The sequence below is a fragment of the Leptinotarsa decemlineata genome, unplaced genomic scaffold, assembly GCF_025532065.1.
Source record: "Leptinotarsa decemlineata unplaced genomic scaffold, Ldec_3_MD MMD2_tig00026299_RagTag_RagTag, whole genome shotgun sequence".
NCBI classification, from domain to species: Eukaryota; Metazoa; Arthropoda; class Insecta; order Coleoptera; family Chrysomelidae; genus Leptinotarsa; species Leptinotarsa decemlineata.
Window position 1 is genome coordinate 6,518,242 of NW_027412676.1, and position 24,108 is coordinate 6,542,349.

Below are 24,108 nucleotides of genomic sequence, written 5' to 3' on the forward strand. Positions count from 1 at the left end.
AGGGTCGTCTTGAAAAAGAGAGACCAATAATTTTTGTATCAATACCAAGCCATTCATAATTTCCAAATGTCTTTTGAAAGTTTGTAGCTACCCAAAAATTTCTGTTCAGAAAATGATGATATCGACAAGAACTACCTAATAAAAATACTGTATTAAAAAAGTCATACATGATTTTCACAAGTTAGCCATGAAATACATGAATGTGAATGTCAAGTTAATTTTCACACACAAAATAAAAGTTATTCAAATCGTTGAGCGATTTTAAGGGAGTCACATGAATTTTTTCAATGACGAAAAAGTGGATATGCTTTTTGTATATTCGAGATGTTTGAGGAATGCTACCAAATTTCTGTCGTATCCTGAACGACGACAACTTAATCATAGATATTATCAACGAATCGAAAATACTTTACGAAATTATGGATCTTTTGAAAAACTCTCTGAAAGAAAATGTACGGTTACTGAATGTGGTGACGAAAATGAAATCGGCGTTTTAGGTGAGTTTAAAGATGATTGACAATAATGATAAAGTGACATTAATTTGATTTAGGATTTACAGAAAATAAAAAAATTGAAAACAAGGAAGTATATCTGAGGGAGATTGCTCATAATTCGGCCATATCCACTACGTCTGTACAGAAAACTTTGAAGAAAAATAAATTCAATCGAGTCAGGAAAGTTCATCATTTGCGTTTAACGGACTTCAACAGGAGATAAGTTTTTTGTAGATGGCTCATTAGAAAATTTCGCCAAGGTAATGAAATTTGTAAAAAAAATTGTGCTGTGATGAAAGTACTATTACCAATAACGGATGGTTCAACAGGAATATACATTATCAGTGGCGACAAGAAAATGAATATTTACATAGAATTACCAATTTTCAAGAGAGACATGGTGTTAACGTATGGCTTGGTGTTCTTGATAATAAAATTATTGGCCCCCACTATTTTGAAACATCTCTGACCGGTGAATTATACCGGTAAAAATGACTTATTTTTACTGTAAGTATGATTTCTGATGTTATTCATTGGCAAAAAAACTCACAACTCAATAAATTATATGCCCTAAAGAAGCTTCCTATTAGAAGGGAAAGCTTGGCAAAGTGGAGCAGAGTTTTGATTTATCATTTTTTGACTGAGAGGCCCCGTTAATGGAATTTGCCGTTTTCAAGAATCACTTGGAACTGTACTTACATGACTCGAAGGCGAGGTCGCAATCTTCCTTGCCCCCAAGTCTCGTCACTAGAAGTTTTGCTTAAGTTGTTTGGTCTAAAGTACTAGCATTTTTTATTTGTTCACTCATTATTTTGAAAAATTCTAAGCGTTTGTCGACGTCACAGAGTTTTATAGGGATGGAGTTTGTGATTTTTCTATTTTTGAATACTGCGTTCAGTTTTTTATTATCACTATCGAATTCTAGAGTAGATATTAATTGTAAATGGTCCAGTAAATTAATTCTTGAATTGAACCCGAGTTATTAGCTACATACTGAAAAGATTGTATCAAAAGTGTAAAGATGCTTTCCACTTCGTATATTGCCAGAATTTTCAATAAAGTATTCTTCTGCGAAACTGGGGAGAGTTGAAAAGGGAAATCGATGAACATTCAAATGAGATATCGATTGACTACCGACCCCATTTAATTTCACTCCGCGAAGGGGGTGAGAGGAATAGGTCTTGTTGTTTTTGCCTTGTATGTGTTTGTCAAACGAATGCAAAACAATGCAATTGCACCAAAATGAATTGTGGATGAAATGATAAATGAATGATTGTTGGAATAAAGAGTAAAACTGTATTTTCTATTCAGTTCTACTTGTATTGAAATATTGTGTCTCTTACCGGTACATCAGGATTCGAGCTTGTTGTATTATCAACCATTGCTACTATCGCCACTGATAGGTGTACTCTCATCCCTATTCCAATCGCAAGCATGAGAAGCAGCAATCCAACTTGTACATGCCGGTACCCCAGTTTTTGACCTATAAAAATTGAAAGAATTCTGATAAAAGGGTACTTATTATACCTTGAAACAACGCAATTCTCGAAATGAGCAGTCAAGCTTGAATCATCGAAAAATGAAAAGCTCCAAATTATCTCATTCCTAGGAACATCTTTTTCATTTTATATCGACAATTGTACCATAACAGCTACAAATCATTCTAATTTAGTCATTATAGTATAAATAAATCATGGGATATCATGAATTCAAATTGGATAATGACAAAAGTATACAAGATTCCTTGTTTCCCTTGATTCCTGAATTTTCCCAGTTGCACAGTGATTTATTGTTTTCAAAAATTCATCACAATGTCATGAAATATGTGAATATTTTGAATAAAAATTGTAAAAATCAAACTTTCGCAACATTCCTACATGAAAGAATCTAATAAATGACTGACGAAAAACATGTATTTTCCTGGTGATTACCTGAATTATATCCAAAATTTTGCAATTTTCCTCACTGAGAAAGGAACATCATAGAATTGAGCAAATCAAAATATATCATTATAAAAAAAACATTGCAGAAACTATTTTAGAAAATCAAAGAACAAGGTTCATCATTTCGAAATTCATTTCAGATGCGCTATCAGTTCATTAGTTTTTGTCTAAATCATATATTAGAAGATAATCTTCAAAAAGCACGCTATTGAAATCAGTAACGCTAATCACATAGAATTGATATGGAACAAATATTTATCTAAGATTATATAGATATAAGTTCAAATACGTAGTTGAATGTTCAGAGGAAGAATTTACTATCGTATGAAAAATCAATTGATCAGAATTACTTTGTCCTTCCGTCATCATGTTTCTATCAGAAGAGGCATGAATATAAAAATTTGAAAACTAGTAATTTCAAAGTCAACAATTGTCATTATTAGAAGACTGTCTAAAAACTGAAAGTTATCGATGTTACGAGTTATGGATCTGATCTCAAATAAATGAACGTATTCATCATTTATTGAAATGAACTTAAGTGAGTTTTGAATAACATTTCCGTATATTATAATTCAAAATTTCCAAATTCTGCTATATCTTCTTCATTTGCAGCAATATTGGAAAAATATTTACACTCTGTCATAACAACTTTTATTCTACTATGAAAATATATGAAAAAAATGTTTTACTGACGGTTCCTTGAGTCTTACAACTTCTAGAGGTTTAAAAAAGCTCTAACTTCAATCCTAAGTCAATAAAAATGAACAATAGAAGATTTTGCTTGGTAGAAATGAGCTGGTATCGACCTTGAACTATGAATGGATTACTTTCTCCAGTTCCAAATTTGTGTGATTGTTACTGACGGTAGTTGCATATTTCAGAAAGCAATGAAAAAGTTATTTAATTAAAAAAACTGGAGGGATAAATTTAGCTATCTGATTGTGTGAGTAATATCATTGACAATTCTTGAGGGCATTCGTAAAAACCTGAAATCAGAAAATATTATTCCATTCACAGGACAATTCAACACCAGTTCTTTTCTCTTGAACAATGATTCATATTTCTCAGAGCCCAAAAACAGAGTACTCGTGATTCAATAATAGTCAGCACGATTTCGGCCTTCCATAGATATCATCAGACTGAACCACGAATGTATTATCGAACTCAACTGTCCTAGAAAACAACCCCAATTATAAGTAAGCATGTACATCTTTCATTATAAAAATGTAGCTATGGTGTCGACAAATAACTAAATTTTTTTTTGATAAGTAATGGTAGTTTGTTAACAAGTCAGATTTCCAACATCAACCGCCAAATGAAAAATCGCTCTCTGTCTTTCTCTACAGCTTTCACTGTAAGATGTGTAGATGAAATTATGTCCCAAAAACAGCCAATGTCGAAGATTGACTTCGCAACCGATCGCAGTGGGATAATTTTCATAAGGGCAGTTGACCATGTTTACTCAGGCTTTTCCTTCAAAGACACTTCAGTTCAAAATTACATTCGTAGTTCAGCCTAGCACTACTGATGAGATCTGAGGGAGGTTGAAACAGTTTTATCTACTGTTGGATCATTATTGTTTTGTTCTTGGGCTCTACAGGGTTAAAACCGTTGAAAAATATTAAAATATATGAATCGTTGATGAAGAAAAATTAGCTATGGTTAATTACGTCCTATGAATGGTTCAATTTTTTCTAATTTGAAGCTTAAACGAAGTTCTTGAGAAATTTTTTTCGTTAAGGCAACATGGAAGATATCAGGAAAACAGATTCCCCAGTTCATTTCTACAGAAATATGTTGGAAATTTTATTATTGATTTCTGGGATATGCAACTTCCATCAATACCTTTATATGAGCTTTTAAGAGGGGAAGATAAATTCATTTGCAGTTTGAGGTTGATCCCAGCCATAAAAAAATTAAATATGAAATTGGAACCTTGGGTTCAGAATGAATCCAAAATAAGCACTTTAATTTACTTATCTCGTGAAGATGCCAACTTGGTTGCTGAAACGCGAGTCGGGAAAAGTATTGCAGCTCTGGCATCTGAGAAAAGTGCTTGTTTTGGATCAATACCATCCAATTTTTCTCAAACAGTAACTTACATATTTCATGAATAATGAGAAATAAATATTTCTGTTTTTATACCACTTGTATTTGTTACTAAGGTAACTGCAGTTTCATCATATAAAAACATTGTCAAACGAATACAATAAATTGAAATTATCAACAGTGTTGATAGAGAAATTAAATTAATTATACAGATAGGACAAAATAATAGTTTCAACGCAGACCCGAATCAGAAGTTAGTCAGAAAACAAAGCCTCAAATTTGCGTACAGATTAATATACCCCCAGATCAAACAACCAGAAAACAAGAAATTCGTAACTTTGAATATTTTGGTAAAAAAACAGAGATAATTTCGAAATTTTCCATAAAAACAATGTGGAGGTGGCATTCAGGTCACATTCCAGGTTATTTAATTTCCTGTTATCTAATGTCACAGTATACTATATACAGTAATCCCACTTCGGGTGATTTTTGGTTTGAATTTTCTACACGCAGACCCAGGAGTTGCAGTCTCTGCGCAAACGACGAGTTCAAGACAGGCACGCAACCAAATCGTTTAAACACTGCTCAACATAACAAATATTCATATATAGCATGGTCTGCATTGATAAGGAACACTTCAAAACGGTCCGCAGTTGGGTCCTTGTTCGAATCAGGCGAAGTCCCACTATTTGCAAAGTTGTTTCTCCAAAGTGAGAAGCTTTGCACTTATGTCTGAGGAGAGTTGGATTCCGAAACGTTAACAGTCGTAAGGTATTTTTGATAGTCAAATTTACATTATATAAGAAGTTGCTGACTAATAGGACATGTTTCATTTAGAATAACTGTTTTTAATCTACGCAGCAACTTTTCGGGGTTGATTAGACATCTAGACTTGTATAGATTCAAATATCAACATTTGTCAATATATGTCGAGTTATTAGCTAAAGAAGTAGTTGTTTTCTGTCGGAAAACACATATAATGGTATAGTCAAAATGCATTTGGACTTGTCAGTGATTTTATTATCAATTTTTACTTGGATAAAAGCTGGAAGCAGCAAAACAACCTATTATCTTACAGTGTAAATAATTCATAACTTCCGACTCCGAAAACTCTCACATACATTTATAGTTAGTACATACATACAAAAAAATTATTTTTGTATGATTGAACACTACATACTTAATTACTTTTTTACTTCTTCAAGTCCTGAATAGTAAATACATAATTCAGAAAGAATAGGCTCTACAGATTCCTTAATCTTGAGTGATGAATTCGATTAGGAATAGTTTTAATAATTGGTCCTTAATATAATCGAATCGGCAAACTCGTCCGCCATCTTGAATTCTCCAATCAATAAATGAATATGCTATATTTGGCCCCAAAAATCACTACAAAGAAATTTCGCATGGATTCGTACCATGGTTCATGAATAACAAAACACGTTCTTTATCTTGTCTTTTTTCTTGTTGAAATGAAAATATATTTTGTCACATTCGAATATGAACATCTGCCGATTCCATGAATTTTTAAAATCTACTTGAAACTTCGTTCATCTTTGCCCAAATGATCTGGGTTACTTCAATATTACACAAATGCAAAATTATCATTTGTACAATTTTCTCAGGTGCCAACATGGTTTTCATAGACTGTTTTTTTTTGAGCAGTTTATATGAATAGTTGTTATGTTGAGCAGTGTATACACGCTTTGGTTGAGATTGTAGTAGGGAGAAATGTCATTAGTGTCAAATACGTCATCATTATAAAAAATGAAACTCCTGGACACCGACATCAAAGGGACCGACGCTGAGTGAAACTACTGTATACAGAAATACTGTGCTAATGTCCTTTTTAATGCCAAAGATACAGTGGACAAGAGGGAGAAGACTGAGGTTTATGAGCTCTAGTGTCCGGAGTGTAATGGTGTTTATAGGTTCGTTCCAACCTTGAGTCACAAACAGATTTCCAACTGTTTGTAAATCGTTGTCAACGCGCATGTCTGGTAAATATTGGTTTCTGATTAATTTGAAATTTCTGATTGGAACAGCTGATAGTTCAACTGAAGTTTGGCATGGAATTTCAACATAACCTTTAAAAATAATTTGGGAAAAAAAGTTTTTGGCTTTCTACTACTCCATCTTAATACAAAAAAAGGGGATGAGGGAATCTTCCAAAGAAAGGAAGGAAGTAATCAATTTGAAAATAAGTAACTCTATACATGGATGTGTAGATCATGCAAAGAAGTAACTTTCAGACACAAACTGAAAGAATGTCCTCCTGAAACAGCTACTTTCATATAAACATTGAATTACACGAAAGAAAAAAAATTTTTTTCGAAACAAATACTTCTATATGAACACTGAATTATACAGAAGATACTTTTCTCTACTCAGTTTGTATTTCAAACATTCCACAACGAATGTCACTCCTAAAAATATAACCCCTTCAATTCTTTTAAAATAAATCTAATCAAGTGTATTTCTGGAGAGTAAAAGAAGGTTGCAGTATTTTATATCTCTTTTCTATTTACTTATCAACATGGAACTGGGAGGTCACCGCAATAATTAATTTGTGTAATTAAAGATGTTCATATTATAGGTTCACTTAAAGAATTCCCAATTTTTCCTGCGCCAGCAAATACATAATTTATTTTATAACAATTTTTGCAGGTTGTGTTGTTTGTAAGTTGCATGAACATAAAACAGAAACAGTAATACGGAACACGCATGCGTCAGATTGATGGTTAGAAGATAATCCTCAAACCATTCTGATAGATTTCGAACAGGTTTGAATCTTGGATGGAATAGAAAACTGATAGTTTACTAATGGTTGGAAACTCACGTTGGAACGCAATCACATTACTGCGCAGAATCCTGACTGTCAGAAACGGTTTCTGACGCTGGTTGGAACGAACCTTATATAGGACAATGTGACTAAAATTCCTCAAAACGATATGGTGAATATGAAAGGTCCTTCAGACTAGGTAGAAATGATTCAACGTTTTCGAACCATTCCTTGGAATGCAACCAAAATTTCCCGAATTTGAACAATACGAAAATTTTGCACTATGCAAGCAAGGATTAAAAACTCAATTATTTGAAATCTTTTGAAATTCATAAGTATAAGCACTGCAGATGTAATCTACTAAATGATCAATTCGACCTAGTATACTCGCCGATTTTCAGAGTCAGACTCAGATTCAGGTACTCAGTTAACGACCATCTGTTATTACCTACAGTGGTGTTTAGATATATCAGATCTTCTATCACGTAGTATCAGCTACATCTATCAATTTAAACTTTCTTTTCTGATCGACTTCCAATAAAACAACGCGTGAAGGGTATAACATGGTTTTAGATGGAGTTGAATAACGGATTGAGATTATCAATAAAATGTCTTCAGCGTTACTTAATCTGTTTAAATCTGTTTTTTCATTAACCCTTGTCACCCCCTACGAGCGACAATCCTCGAAAGTGGTAACTTGTGCCAGCTGAGGCGTAACGAGGTCATTCCTTGCGACGTGCCATTTCTAGTGGTCTCTTCTACTCTATGGATAATTTAGGAATTAATCGGTATCAACAACTGAAGTAGCTTATTTATTCTGTTTTGTTGATGCCGATAATGAGTAGATTACATTCTTTCCGATTTCAATTATTTCACGAAAACAATGATACTAGATAACGGTTAATCGAATTATTATCATAAATATTTTACATAATTCAGATATATTTCTGTGATACCGATACCTTCGTCTGAAATTCATCTCAAACGTCTTAGAATTAACCTTGGACTTCCGCCTGAATTCACAGTTTTGTAATTCCTTTTGAAAACTGACTTCATCTTCACACATCTGATTTTCTCTTAAAATTGCATCGCTTTCTCTTCTCAGTCATACTATTTTTATGTTGACGAAGAGACTTTTCTTTGTTTTGTGTTTTGTGCCACCACTCTTGTTTCTATAAAATGCTTTTCAACTTCTTTCCATAAGTTGAAATTCGTTTTCAATAGACATTAAGCGTTGAGCGATAACCCTCTGGATTCAGAATGACGAGCAGTAAAATTAAATTGTATTTCAATAATTTAACAGCACACAAAATTGCAATTGATACTGAAAAATTAGGATGAAAAATGCATTTAATTTTTTCTCAGTAACTTTAAAATTGTCAATACTAAATAAAGTAAAATGAAAGATCTTGTTGAAGAAAAAATACTTCTGCAATTCTACCTCCATTATCTATGACACCTAAAGTAGGGTTCCGCAGACCCATTATGGTATGTATACATCACCTGTGTAGACAGTATTCCACACGGAATAGGTTTTATAGTATCAAATATATAATTCGAGAGACTAAATACATTACGGTGTTATCTGAACACTTCAAATAATGAAGTCATGTCAGGAAAAATGTTGATCTGGATTTCTAAAATAGTTGTATAATGGCTACATAACTTTTTGTTTCGACCTTCAGTTTTACAAACGACGACATGAGAGACTTGATACTTTTTTGCCTATTGGAGTCCCTCTTATGTACCTGCATACTCAAGTAGATCATGTGACGGAAGTTCGGTAAAAAATACTCTGCTATTTCTCATAAGATGAGAATAATATAAGTATTCAAAAGAGTATGTTTTTTTCATAAATGTTATATCATGATGAAAGTTCATGAAAAAATACTTTGCTATTTCTCATAATATATTTCAGTATTTGATTGACAAACAAAATATCTGATTTATATAAAAAATTTAATTTTATCGTTATGACAAAATTATAATTTTCGAAAATAAAAATATCTTTCTGGGGAGTAACTTTATTCTTCATTATTATTTCCCATTATAATTCGTCATTTGAGAATTATCAACACTATCCACAATATTAGTTATAAAATTTTCACAATAAGTTTGTATAAATTTGAAAATGTCCGTATAGGAAGAAACTGCTGTAACGTTAGTTACAAATAAAAGTGGTAAAAAACATAGAAAGTTTCATTTTTCTTTCCTGAATATCCATTGAATTATCATCTGAATTCTTGAAGAGAAGTATTATCAGCATATAAGTTTTTGAGAAAAACTATGCATTTCGCTTCATATGTATTCCTTCTGAATGACCACCGATATGCAAATCGCTGAATCTATATCATGCTCCTTAACAGAACACTAACTATGACTCTTCAAGATGAGATCATTAGGCTCAGGGTCATCAGGTGTTTCATTCAATGCGAAGTACTATCTTCTCTTGTCGTGGGTTGTGCTAGCTATCGGGCGCCGTCCCCAGGTGGCGGATAGGGGAACGGCCAGGTGACTGGACGCCCTGTCCGGGAAGCCAATGTGGCCTTGCGGATGGGGTCACCGGACTTTTGGTCAGTGGCAGAAATAAGTAGGGTGAGGGGAACTTAAACTCCCCAAAAGCCTTTGCAAAACATGCCATCGTGGACCAGCCTACCCAAGCTACTCGTGGGAACACACATGAATGAAACAAACACAAAAACAGAAACAACAAAAACCAATCCTGAGGCTGAACAGAAGTGCTCACCTCAATCTAAGGCGGTGGCTGGGGATGAACAGAAATTTCCATCCCAATCTACCTCTGGGAATGAGGCTGGACATAGCAGATCACTTCGTGATGTAATACAAAGGCCAAGGCGTAAGAGCATTTGCGGCGCCGATGCCAAAAGGAGAAAGAGAGCGAAAGAGGTAGGAGTGGCAGCAACTATGAGTGCACTCTCCTTCTCCTCCCCCACTCCACCTTCAACAGCAAGGGCACTTCCTGCGGCGGGCGCCAAGAGCTTCGCCTTGAATGAAGGCAAGGAACCGGCTGTCCCTGCAGAAAAGCTCACTCACTTGTGCACTTGGGAACCCCAAGAAGGTTGAAGAAGCCGCGCAATGACAGTAATGTCGCTGCACCTTCCAAAACCTTCGCGGAGGCCACCGTGAGACACCTCAAGGTTACCAAAGAGAGTGCGTTTTCGGCGAGTCTTGGCCTACACCTGCCAAAATAAAGGAGATGTCTCCTGAGGACAACTCCTCGAGAGTCACATGTGGCCTAAGTGCTGTGGATCCACACTTACTCTCCCTACTCTACAGATACAGATACTATCTTTCTTCTGTGGTCACTCCTGATGGTTAGTTTGCTTGATGTCCTAGACAGAAGAGAACTAGACCTGCAAGCCTACGCAGACGACTTTGTCATACATGCATGGATCAAGTCAGGAAAGTAACCTGTAATATACTCCAGAGGACACTGGACGATGCTTTCAGTTGGTTCAAGGGAGAACAGATGTCTGTTGAAGTGTAAAACTGTGGAAGAGAAGAGGAATCTAGATGATTTACCTCAAAGATGAGATTATTGCATTTGCAGTGGATGTGAAAAATCTAGGTGTATCTTATAACTCGTAATTCTCATTTGGAAGATGTTTTACACTAAGCAAGACTGTTTCCATGAACATGTCGAAGGATTCATGAAAAATTTTGGGATCCAGTAGCCAAACAAATCTATTGGATACATGTAATCATCGTCAGACTGTTGATCACGTGAGGAAAAATTGCCTGGTGTCCGAAAACTTCACAGTTTGCCTTTGATACACAGATGGTTTAAAACACTTTGAAGTTTTGGTGTACCCATGATTCACATATCAACCTGCTCAGGTCCCTGAGCGATCGTTTTTCAAAAGTGAATCTAATCATTGATTTGTATGTGGAGAGATTGGCGGAAAACAATATTGTAATTTCTGAATCGCTCAGTATACAAGCCATTTTTTTATCGTATGGTAACATTGCTTTATTGTTGGTATTAGCTATCAACCTAGATATTCGTATTTAATATATCCACCCGATATGCTATAGTCAATCATATCATATTTTTTAAGAATACTTCTGTGCAGTATAAAGTGTAACATCTGGCCATTCCGAAGAAAACGTACTGTTAACCCCCTTTCACATGGGAATTTTCACGTCTCTCGCTATCGAGAGAGAGGAAGGCTTTTAGCGCCAAAATGCAACGAGTCCAATGGATATTTCAGACGAAGAGCAGGAGCCGCCATGTCTCGGGAGACAAGAACATCTCCTGCTCCTCAATCCGGGGAGCCACGTCTCCACAAAATGCTAACCGATGAGTGGGGGCTTCCACACGAGGAGTGAAAACGGCTCTTCCAAGTTGACGCTTCACACTATTTATCATGGCAGATTACGATCTGGAGCTGTTAATTAGTGCTGTCTGCAATCGACCCGCTTTTTGGGATGAACGTCTCGATATTCATAAGGACCGAAATGAAGTTGTAAAAAGTTGGGTAAAAGTCTGCAAGGTGCTCAACGTAGATTACGTTACTCTATGCATACCATTCTTGATCGTTGACATTTCTGTCGTCGAGTTTTGTGTCGACGGTCGAGAAGGTATATGGCAACAGCTCGCGTGCGATCTATTCTACGACTGACCTCAAAAGGAGCCAGGAACTAAAAAGGCTCCTGGTGTGAATAGGCTTTAGGTAGAAAAGATAAACTCCCGTTTAGGAACGAGAGATGTGAAGCTCCCCGTGTGAAAGAGTCCTAACAGATATAAAGTCAAATAAAAGGTAAAGATGGTAACTATAGTGTGGAACAGTATAGAAAATTTACCAGAGACTTTCACTCTTCTCGAGTTATAGAGAAAAAACTAAAAATGCTGTTTCTGGTTTTTCACAAATAGAATTCTCATTCATGAAAATATGAAAAATGAAAAGGGAAGTTTAATTATGTTCGAAAGTTACCATAACGATATAACAATAAATCTCTGATTAGACGTTTCATGTTAACACTATATAATCTTCATCTCGAACTTTGTTCAAACATTTATAGTCACAAACACTTAACAATCATATTGGTTTTTCGAATATATTGACAATTTTTCTCAATTTCATTTAATACAAGGAATGTTTTATATTTTTCACATATCTAGACGTATTAACAACTTTATAAGTGTTTTTTCATCATATATCAGTAATGTGTTATGGCTTCAATTGTATAGGTTACTTTGCTTTTTTCGGTATATGACGAAGATCTGATAAAATTTCGAAAGCTTGAACAAAAAAAATTAATAATCATTTATATACGTATCAACTATAATATAATGAATGAAACCTCGTAGAAGAAAAAAAACAATGCCAACAAGTAACTTCAAAATGTCAGACAGTTAATTGATGACACTTTGAGTATCTGAAGAGAATTGATGCTAATTGAAATTTTTTAAATTATGAGCGATTTTCCAAGTTCATTTCCAATGATGTGTCATATTCAGTACTTTACCTATTCAATTCTGAGGATGATTGTCATCAACGGGCCAGGCAGGGGGTAAGTATGACCGTTTTCTTCATTATTTTAAGGTTATATTATCTGATATGAATATTATTCAATTTAATCTCCACTATTTCATCGTACGTTGAAATCAATGGAAATATATTATATATTCGTCTCAAATATCAATTAATGATAGAATAAACATTCGCGAAAGTGTTTTATCTACAAAATGAGATAACTGAGATGTATTACAATAAGCTGACATCAAAAACATCCTTATAGACACTGTTTATTTTGTCTTGATCGAGTACCAGTTTCTTGAAGCATATTGCCGAAAAAAACTCTTTAGGATAAAACGATACTAATAATTCAATTAGAACACATAATGTTAAAACTGGAGGATTACAAAAATCTTTCGCTCCAACTCATTCCGTTTTTCCACACTTTTCACGCTAGTGCATCAACAGAAAGGCCCTTAAGAAGACATCAAACCATCAGTTATTGGACTCCTGGTACATTCTAGAGAATGTCGGCTTCAATTCTCTCCAAAAAACTATGGTTGCTGATTCAGTTGGACCTTCGAGCATAATAGAATCGAACATCTGTTGAAAATCAGGTGAATATTCACGGTTTCAAAAATTACTTTTTTTTTACTTTTCATCATTTTCATTTGGAAAACAATAATTGAAAACAACCCCCAAAGACAACCACAAATTGATAATGAACCATCGCAGGTAGGAGAACGGCCAGAAGCCATTAACAACCCTCAGGTGGAAAAACAGATAACAAATCCATACAACTTACGCAAGCGAAACCATATAAAAACACCACAAGAAGAACCTAATATCAGTTACACATCTCGAAGCGAAGCAGTAACTCGTCTTGATAATGTCATCTGAGATGATGGCGAAACGTCGACTATCGAATAGTATACAACGGATGAACACCCGTAAAAACAATACATCATATATATGAAAATAGCTGTTCCGAGAGGGCTTTATCTTTCAATTTGGAAATTGAAAGGCAAAACCTTTTTTTTCCAAAAAATTGTTTTCTCCTGAATACCCTTTAAATTTGAACAAGATTCCTATGGCTGGGATTCAATCAAGTTATTTACGTACTGTCATCGATGATAGATTCAACTCATTTCGTGATAAAAAGTCGTGATTTTATGAACAAATTTAGTGTTTCTCTTATAATGTTATCCGTATTCGGTACTGAAGAGCCAATAAGGCAAGTGTCTTAAGGCGAAACATCAGATGTCTACCAGTGAGAATGACAGTGTGCAATGTAAGTGAAATTCCACTTCTTTTATTAATTATATTGTGTAGCAATCCTGTGATTGATATCTCATTCGATTCCATTGCGAATGTTTGGAATACAAACAGAAAAGAGAAGAGTGTTTTTTGTATAATTCAGCATTCATATGAAAGTATTTTTTCTATATATTTTTTCTTTCGTGTAATTCAATGTTTATATGGAAATAGCTGTTTCCAAAAGATTTTTTCTTCCAGTTTGTGTCTGAAAGTTACTTCTTGGCATGATCTACACATCTTTGTATAAAGTTAATTTTTGAAATATATTGCTTTCATTCTTTCTTTGGAAGTTTTCCACAGTTTATGTATCAAGATGGAGAAGTAGAAAGCCAAAACCTCTCTTTTCCAAAAAATGAATATCTCCTGAAAATATACCTTTTCAATTTAAGAAAAGTTACTCAAAGCAGCTTTGCGAAGCACTTATGCTGATGACACATCCTTATTGATTTCTGAAAATAACCTCAGAATGTGCCAATGTTGTGGAAGCCATATCAGGTTGGTGTGGGTCCAATAATCTGTTCTTCAATCAAGAAAAAACACAATTAAGTCGTTTTCATCATCGACAAAAAATTTGCTCGCGAATTGAGATAAAAGTTAATGACTCACTTGTCAAAAACAGTGAAAAGAAGAAGTTATTTAGAATCATCATAGAAGAGAACCTCGACTAGAGGAATCACTGTCAAAGCATCATAAGCAAAATGAATTCTCTTGGATATATGTTCAGAACTCTAAGACCAGTACTAAAAAGTACTCAAATATTAATGTTGTATCACAGCTTGGCAGCTTCTACTGACAACTAATGCTCCTTCACACCTAGGCCTGAAACTCTTTAATAAACTTCCCTGCGATATAAAACACAAATCTGTCGACACAGTTGAATTTAAAAAACATCTGGAGAATATTCTATTAGAAAAGTGCTTTTACTCACTATCTGCGTTTTACAATGAATACCCTAACAGTTATTGCTTTTGTGCATAAGCTGTAGTTAATGTATCGACGTTGTGTATGTGAAGTTGTTATTTGTACATATTTATCTTTGTAATTGTGTATTTTTTGTTTTTTTTCGAATATTTTTACAATCTAGGATACACATGACTATTCTTATACAAATTGTGAATTTGTCAAAAAGAAAATAAATCTTACTACTACTACTACTACTTCATTTATAAACATGTGGAAAAGGATGAGGAAGTTCATTCCATGCAGAAGTTCCGCTCTTACGGCGGCGAGGTTCCATTTCAACCATGTTTTAAACTTGTTTGAACCAAAATAGCCAATTTACATTTTTACTTGCTTATTTCAGATAAGTATTTGAAATGAATGAACTAAAAGAGTCCAAATTTTCTTGCGCTTCAAATGTTTAAGAAATATCCTGCTTACTGATTCCAGCACAATGCAACATTGATATTTCCACCTAGTGACAACTCAAATGTTAGCCTTCGGTAACGACTATGAACCTGTCACATGTTTTTATCAATTTTTATGATAATCTTGTTCATTTGAAAGCTCCTTTATCTGATGTGGCATAATTCAATTACCTGATTTCTACCCTTCAGGGTCAACCTACATCAAATACACATAATCTTCGCATCACGTCAGATACTTATCATATCGCATATGAAACATCAATAATGATATACAATAATGAACGTACGATAACTTGAACTCACTGAATCGAGATTGACATTACAATGAAAATTCATTCAGAATATCCTATTGCACTTGGATTTTCTTCTTGCTACGATTCTACTGAAAGGGCAAGATGAGCTAACAGGTTTGAATACAAGTACGGGATTTTAGAAGTACTCATGCGTCAACATGTTTCCTTTGTGAAGCGTTACAAAGACTTTTTCAATAAATCGATACCTGAACTCCAGGTCAAATGAAACCTGAAGTACCAAGCTGCGGTGGACATTATATGTTTGTGTGTTGAGTGCAATGGAAACTCTAATAGATATTTAATTATTATTTCATATTATCGTACATCAATTTGTAGCTATTCATGGTCGTGATGATATTCTTTTTATATATTCAAAGAGAGTGAAGGATGTATCAACAATAGTTATAAAAATTATTGAAATAGTCAAACACATTTCCAAATCTAGAAAAATCCATAATACCATTTTCTATTGGATGGCAATAAATACAATTGAACTTTTCTTTCAATCAGTTCAACAGTTTGTAAATTAATAATCAATAAAATCTAAAAACCTCAAATGAAAACTAATTCCTGCGTTCAGATGTATGTTACTACATCTTACTTTGGATGTGGTCAAGTGTTAAAACTGACGGCTACTTTCTACTTCTAGTATTTATCCAAATTACATGTATGAAATTCAATTTGTATACTTCAACTCAGGTACAGTTACAATTCATTAAATTTCGCCACATTCTGTGGTATTTAACAACCAAGATAAAAAGCTCCTAACAAAGTAATGTAAATTATTTCAGATTATGAGTGAAGAGGCTTCAAGCTAATTAGCTTGTATGAGCCTGATAGTGGTTTCAATAAATTCGATAACATTCATTCCCCACACCGGACTCAATATCTCCTAAAGCATACAGCAACATTGGTGTATCATCATGACCTGTTGGTCATAAACGGTCATAAATCCTGGTAGATGAAATTGTGATGAAATTGTGATCACCAAGTTCATCAGCCACTCGGGCAGCTGTCTCAAAAGGAACTGCTCCAATTTTTGCTCTCTCACATGGAAATCTATTGCGGCAGTTGTATCGCCAACAGCATATGCAAAAATAACTTCAGTGAAGAATCCTGCACTGACACCTGTCGGATATAATCCAACGCCCTTCGTGGTATTAGCCAGGGAAGTAGTTGTTTTCGGATAGGTGTCAGTCCATTAACCTACAGTGTAGGAAGTTGATTTGATTTATAGCCAGTCTTCAAGAATTCCTACTGACTATATGTGAAAAAATTTTGAATACTTTTTAAAATGTTACTGTGTGATTCAAATTCATTTGAACCAGTTCCACCATGTTAAATACTTTCAATGGAATTACGTTTTCTCACATTTCTGGGTTGAAATCTTTATTGCTTATCTGTAATTGTTTTTGGAGTACTTTGTTGAATGCAAGTAATGTTTCTCATCTCAAACTGATCCTGAACAATCGATAGGTAGTCGGTTCAAGATAATTTTGAAGTTTTGCCCTCAAGTAGGAACTTTTTCAAGTAATTAATGATGAAAATAATGTTTGTGATATACAGGGTGTAACTAAATAAGTGTAAAACATTTAAGGGGGTGATTCCTAATCGAAAAAAGATGGGATCTTTCATATAAAGAAAATTTGATTGGATCATCCCTTGTTAAGATACAGCCCCTTAAAGGGGGTACATGAAATTTGTATAACAATTATTTTCACACAGGCACTAAAAAACTAACAATATTGAAATCAGCCTGACGTTTTGTACTACCAAAAAGACACTTATCTAGAAATTTATTTGGTTTACCCCATGGTTGTAAGGGGTGGAAACGCAACCCCTAAATTTATTTCCAATGCAACTCTTTGTCTTATTATCTGTTCACTATTTAAAAATTTATTTCCGATAACCTGTTTCATTCCAAACAAAAAATGTGTCTTAGGTTTTTTGCCCAAAATAAACCAGTTCGCAGCAAAAAATTATTTTAGGAACAACTACAGAGATACATCGTCATAAATGCGAAAATACGAAACTAATCTATCTAGTAGGTCGCTATTAGCGCTAGTGACAATTAAATTGGTATGACGCTGTCAGTTTGTGAATTTTCGAAATTGAATCAATACTAATTGTGTGTTGTTGTTCTGTTCTTAATTTGTTACTTTAATAATTCACTTGTTATTAAAATGGCATACACAAATGAGGAAATAGCTGATTAGAAGCTTCTAGAAGATATGCTGAAATGTATCCTCAACGGCAGCATCCTTCACGTAAAATATTTGCTCGACTTCCTCAACGATTACGAGAATATGGTTCATTAGACAAAAAAACGCAGGATTGTGGTCGCCATGGAGAAGTACGAACACCACAGCTTGAGGAAGGACTACTTAATTTGATTGAAGAACAACCTACGACCAGTACTAGAAAGATTGCTTTCCAGCTAAATGTTGATCATATGACGATATTTCGAATTTTAAAGGAACAAATCTTATACCCTTACCATCTGCAACGACTACAGACACCGCGAGACTTTCCGAACCGTCTTGAATTTTGCAATTGGATGCTGGAAATGATTAGAAGAAATTGTGATTTTCTGAAGTCGATAGAATTCACAGACGAATGTAGTTTTTCTCGGGACAAGATTGTCCCGCTATTGTCGAAACTAACCATCAAGAACAGTTTTTTCTCAACGTGTGGCTCGGAGTTATTAGAGATGATTCAATTGGGCGTCATTTTCTACCTCCTCGATTAAATGGTGAGGCATACGTTCAATTTTTAAGAGAGAAGTGCATCCAGTACTTCTGGAGGAAGTTCCTTTGGGCGTCAGAAGGGATACGTTTTTTATACATGATGGGGCTCCCGACCATTTTAGTCTAGTAGCACGTCAGCATTTAACTGAAACATATGCAAATCAGTGGATAGGTCGAAGAGGACCACAGAACTGACCCGCTCGATTCCCGGATCTCAATCTTCTCGATTTTTCTATTTTGGGCCATTTACAGCATTTGGTTTATCGTACTCCTGTTCGCGATGTAGAGGACTTAAGAAACCGCATCATCGATGCGTGCAGAGTAATCAGAGAGACTCCAGGAATATTTGAGCGAATACGTGGCTCAATGCACCGACGCGCGACGTCTAGACGCATGCTGATGTCTGAACATTTACAATGATTCCTACATGTTGTGTGTTTTGTTATTAATAAATTAGTTTTGTTTATCACCCTTTAATCGTTTAATGCAGGTTCTAACTACAAAATAACAATAAATCCAGTTCGCATTTATGACGATATATCTCTGTAGTTTTTCGTAAAATAATTTTTTGCTGCGAACTGGTTTATTTTGGGCAAAAAACTCAAGATACATTTTTTGTTTAGAATGAAACAGGCTACCGGAAATAAATTTTAAATGTTAAACAAATAATAAGACAAAAAGTTACATTGGAAATAAATTTTAGGGGTTGCGTTTTCCACCCCTGACAACCATGGGGTAAACCAAATAAATTTCTGGCTAAGTGTCTTTTCGATAGTACAAAACGTCAGGTTAATTTCAATATTGTAACTTTTTTAGTGTTTGTGAAAAAATTTGTTATGTTTAAGGGGCTGTATCTTAACAAGGGATGCTCCAATAAAATTTCTTTATATGAAAGATCTTATCTTTTTTTCGATGAGGAATCACCTCCTTAAATGTTTTACACTTATTCAATTATAGCCTGTAGTAGTATTGTCAAGGAAAGGAGAAAAATAGACGGAATCGTAGACAGATCAGAAAAAGGGTAAATAAAAGATAGAGTTACAGAGAGAGTAGATTTTAGTTGATAGTTTCAAGTTCGAATTCAGATTTTCGATACGAATCCTCTATGTTAATTCAATCCGTGCTATATTGCTAATGGTGAAATTGATGTTTCTTGAATATGCTTTTGAAAGAATTGAAGAAGAGCTCAAAAACTTACTTTTCCATAAAATTTATTTTTCACTGCGTTGTTAATATCGAATTAATCAGCATCCTATGGAATAGTTTTGTTTTGTTATTGATGTAAACGAAGGTTGTTAATGTTAACGTCAATTGTTTTGAAAATATATGTTGTCAAGTTTATAATTCAATTCATTGTATTTTCCGAAACAGATTTAATTTGAACAAAATACCTGCTTTTGATTCATATACCATCATTTATGGGACCAGGAGGTCATTGAAGCAGGATAGTATTGAAACTGAAAGTAAAGCTGCATAATAACAACTATCATAATTGTATAATAATAACCTAGGACTCGGTATACCAGTTTGGGTAGAAAAGTACATATATAACATCTGCGTTAGTCAAAAGTTTCAAAACAGCCGTTCAAATCAATGTCTTGTTATCGGGTTACTTTTGTTTCTTATGAATGTTGTTGGGCGCCGACTAGCTCTGGAGTTTTGATTGAATAACAATACAAAAATTCGGTTTATTTTTAATCACAATTGTCTCGAATTACTTGTTACTAACTTGAACTCTAAATCCCGAATGCCGTCAAACACCGACTGTTATCCAAGGGTCCGCTACCTGCTTCACAGTATTTCTGTATACAGTAGTTTCACTCAGCGTCGGTCCCTTTGATGTCGGTGTCCAGGAGTTTCATTTTTTATAATGATGACGTATTTGACACTAATGACATTTCTCCCTACTACAATCTCAACCAAAGCGTGTATACACTGCTCAACATAACAACTATTCATATAAACTGCTCAAAAAAAAACAGTCTATGAAAACCATGTTGGGCACCTGAGAAAATTGTACAAATGATAATTTTGCATTTGTGTAATATTGAAGTAACCCAGATCATTTGGGCAATGATGAACTAAGTTTCAAGTAGATTTTAAAAATTCATGGAATCGGCAGATGTTCATATTCGAATGTGACAAAATATATTTTCATTTCAACAAGAAAAAAGACAAGATAAAGAACGTGTTTTGTTATTCATGAACCATGGTACGAATCCATGCGAAATTTCTTTGTAGTGATTTTTGGGGCCAAATATAGCATATTCATTTATTGATTGGAGAATTCAAGATGGCGGACGAGTTTGCCGATTCGATTATATTAAGGACCAATTATTAAAAATATTCCTAATCGAATTCATCACTCAAGATTAAGGAATCTGTAGAGCCTATTCTTTCTGAATTATGTAGTTACTATTCAGGACTTGAAGAAGTAAAAAAGTAATTAAGTATGTAGTGTTCAATCATACAAAAATAATTTTTTTGTGTGTATGTACTAACTATAAATGTATGTGAGAGTTTTCGGAGTCGGAAGTTATGAATTATTTACACTGTAAGATAATTTGCTGTTTCCAGCTTTTATCCAAGTAAAAATTGATGATAAAATCACTGACAAGTCCAAATGCATTTTGACTATACCATTATATATGTTTTCCGACAGAAAACAACTACTTCTTTAGCTAATAACTCGACATATATTGACAAATGTTGATATTTGAATCTATACAAGTCTAGATGTCTAATCAACCCCGAAAAGTTGCTGCGTAGATTAAAAACAGTTATTCTAAATGAAACATGTCCTATTAGTCAGCAACTTCTTATATAATGTAAATTTGACTATCAAAAATACCTTACGACTGTTAACCTTTCGGAATCCAAGTCGCCTCAGACATAATTGCAAAGATTCTCACTTTGAAGAAACAACTTTTTAAGAGCTCTCTAGGACAAATAGTGGGACTTCGCCTGATTCGAACAAGGAACCAACTGCGAACCGTTTTGAAGTGTTCCTCATCAGTGCAGACCATGCTATCACGGTTGTATACACACAGGGACTCGTTATCCCTCATAGAGAGCTCTTGCACAGTACCATGGTTCATGAATAACAAAACTCGTTCTTCATCTTGTCTTTTTTCTTGTTGAAATTAAAGTATATTTTGTCACATCCGATCCCATGAATTTTTAAAATCTACTTGAAACATAGTTCATCATTGTCGAAATGATCTGGGTTACTTGAATATTACACAAATGCAAAATTATCATTTGTACAATTTTCTTAGGTGCCCAACATGGTTTTCATCGACTGTATTTTTTTGAGCAGTTTATATGAATATTTGTTATGTTGAGCAGTGTTTAAACGCTTTGATTGCATGCCTGTCTTAAACTCGTCGTTTGCGCAGACCTAAGACATCGACGCGTGGGTCTGCGCGTAGGAAACTTCAAACCACAAATCAGCCTTTATGAAATTACTGTATACAAAATACTGTGCCTGCTTCGCATGGGTAGGGTTGACAAAAAACTATACGGCGTTGCCGAAGGCGGTTTCGCAAGAATATTGAAAAGTATAATGTAAGTAATTTAACTAAGGGCAACACTACAACAGTCTTGATTTAATTCACACTGACGTTTGTGGACCGATGAAAACTGAAACACCAGTAAGTGAACAATATTTTTCGACATTCATTGATAACTTTCCTCGCTATATATTATTCCATATAATAAATGCCAAAAATGAAGTAACGCAGATAGAAGAATATTTGGCGTGTGTAAAGAATAAATTTGATAAAGTTATCAAGATGGTCAGATTTGATAATGAAGTAGAGTATTGTGAGTCAGCTGTCTAGCACATCGTGAAAAAAAAGGTATTTTTTTCGTACCACAGTTTCTTATTTTCCTGAAATAAACAGAGTTACTGTACAGAACATTATGTGAGTCCGCCAGTTGCTAGTTGTTGAAGCAAAGCTACCAATAAATGAATGTAAACTTTCTCGGCCGTCGATTACTGTGTGACAGCTATTTTTCGGGTATTTCGGCCGTGGTCTGCAGGTTTTTATGCACGACATTTCGTCTACTACTGCGGTAGATAGTGTCAAAGGTGATGTGGTAACCATTGCAGTGCCGTTGTTGTTCCCGTTGTTCCGAACGCATAACTAACAATGTTAGTAACATCAATGTTTATTGCCTCTTCTTTTCTATTGAAATAATTATTCCTGTGTTTTCGGATTTCTATTGCTCCTCTATAGATATAGTCTTGGATGGTAATTTTAAGTTTCATCGAGTACCTGTTACTTTGATCACATAAGAATTTGTTGACTCAGGCAAACCGACAAATCAGCTGCAACCGAATATGCTCCCAACAAAGGAGGCACTGACATTATCTCATTCGAAGATACAATTATACTCGATAAAACTCAAAATTACTATCCGAAAGTTTATAGAGAGGCAATAGAAATTTTCAAACACAGGGATAATCGGGCTACCTGTTTTTCAAGGTACACAAACAGCGTTAGATAACCCAATTAAGAGATACCAAGCCACGCCCAGTAATTAAAATTCAGTTAGGAATAGTCATGACAAAACAATTTTTACCGATCGCGAAAGAATAGCACCTAAAGGCTGACTTTCAACCAAAAAAGGTCAGATGTCAATCTTGCTGAAGTGCCCATCAGTAAGTTGAGGACCGCTCGGAGAGCGGGGGTGGATGGAGTGGGGTAGTAGGTTCTCCTCGCTAAATAAATAGGGAGGGAAGCTCCTACTTTAGGGCACTCAACCCGGGAGGGGGCATGGGGGAGCCCAGTAATAATGATATTAAACCAGGGTCAGATACCAGTATCGTAGTTACTGTATTGGAAACAACATGTACATATACGAATACACATAAATAGAACAATATATAAACCATTACAGATAGTAAATAAATGAATCATTACAGATATGTAAGCATCTGAAATACTAAGAGTTGGAATACAACATTTTAATATTACTTTAAGGCTCTTCATCCCTGAAAAAAAAAGGAGTAAGAAACGATTTTTCTTATTCTGATTGAGGAAAGATTGTATGAGTGTATAAAGGAAAAATAATAAAAAAAATATTTTTCGAATATTAGATGAATAAAAAGTATTCTCTCTCTCATTTTTGGGCATTTTTCTTCAATTCCACCATCAAAACTAACGAATATTTTGGTGTTATTCCATTTCGGTATTGAAGCCTATCATTTTTCTCAGTTAAACGACTTTCTCATTTTTCTTTTTAATGTTTCCTTTATTTTGTTATTAATTTAATAAGAATGTGTTATTTATACGAATTTGATTTCCTTGCATTATGCCTTTCGAAATGGGAAATATCAAATTTTATCAAAGTCAACTAATAAAGTTTTGCTTCAGCCGTCGACTAGTGAAAACTAATTATTACTTTTGAATCTGGAGTCAGAATAGTAGATGAATTTCTTTTAAATGACACGCCCGTCAGGTAGCTCCTCCCACACGTCTGGTGAGGAAGAGAGAGAGTATCATTGTAAAATATAGCACAGGGTCGGATTGGGAATAGGAAAAGATAAAAGTTATTCTGACCGAACGAAAGATTGAAATATTAAAATTTCTACAATAACCAGATAGTTTTCAACTTACTTATCTGTATGT

General features: G+C 34.5%; 1 protein-coding gene across 1 annotated transcript in view; it reads right to left on the minus strand.

Annotated features, from left to right (window-relative positions):
- The window catches only part of LOC111510403 (putative inorganic phosphate cotransporter), a 54,290-nt gene that overhangs the window by 25,057 nt on the left and 5,125 nt on the right, over window positions 1-24,108 (minus strand). The window contains exon 2 of the mRNA XM_023166314.2: window positions 1,838-1,977. Within this exon, the coding sequence (XP_023022082.2) occupies window positions 1,838-1,977 (140 nt within the window). The remainder of the gene's footprint in view (window positions 1-1,837; window positions 1,978-24,108) is intronic.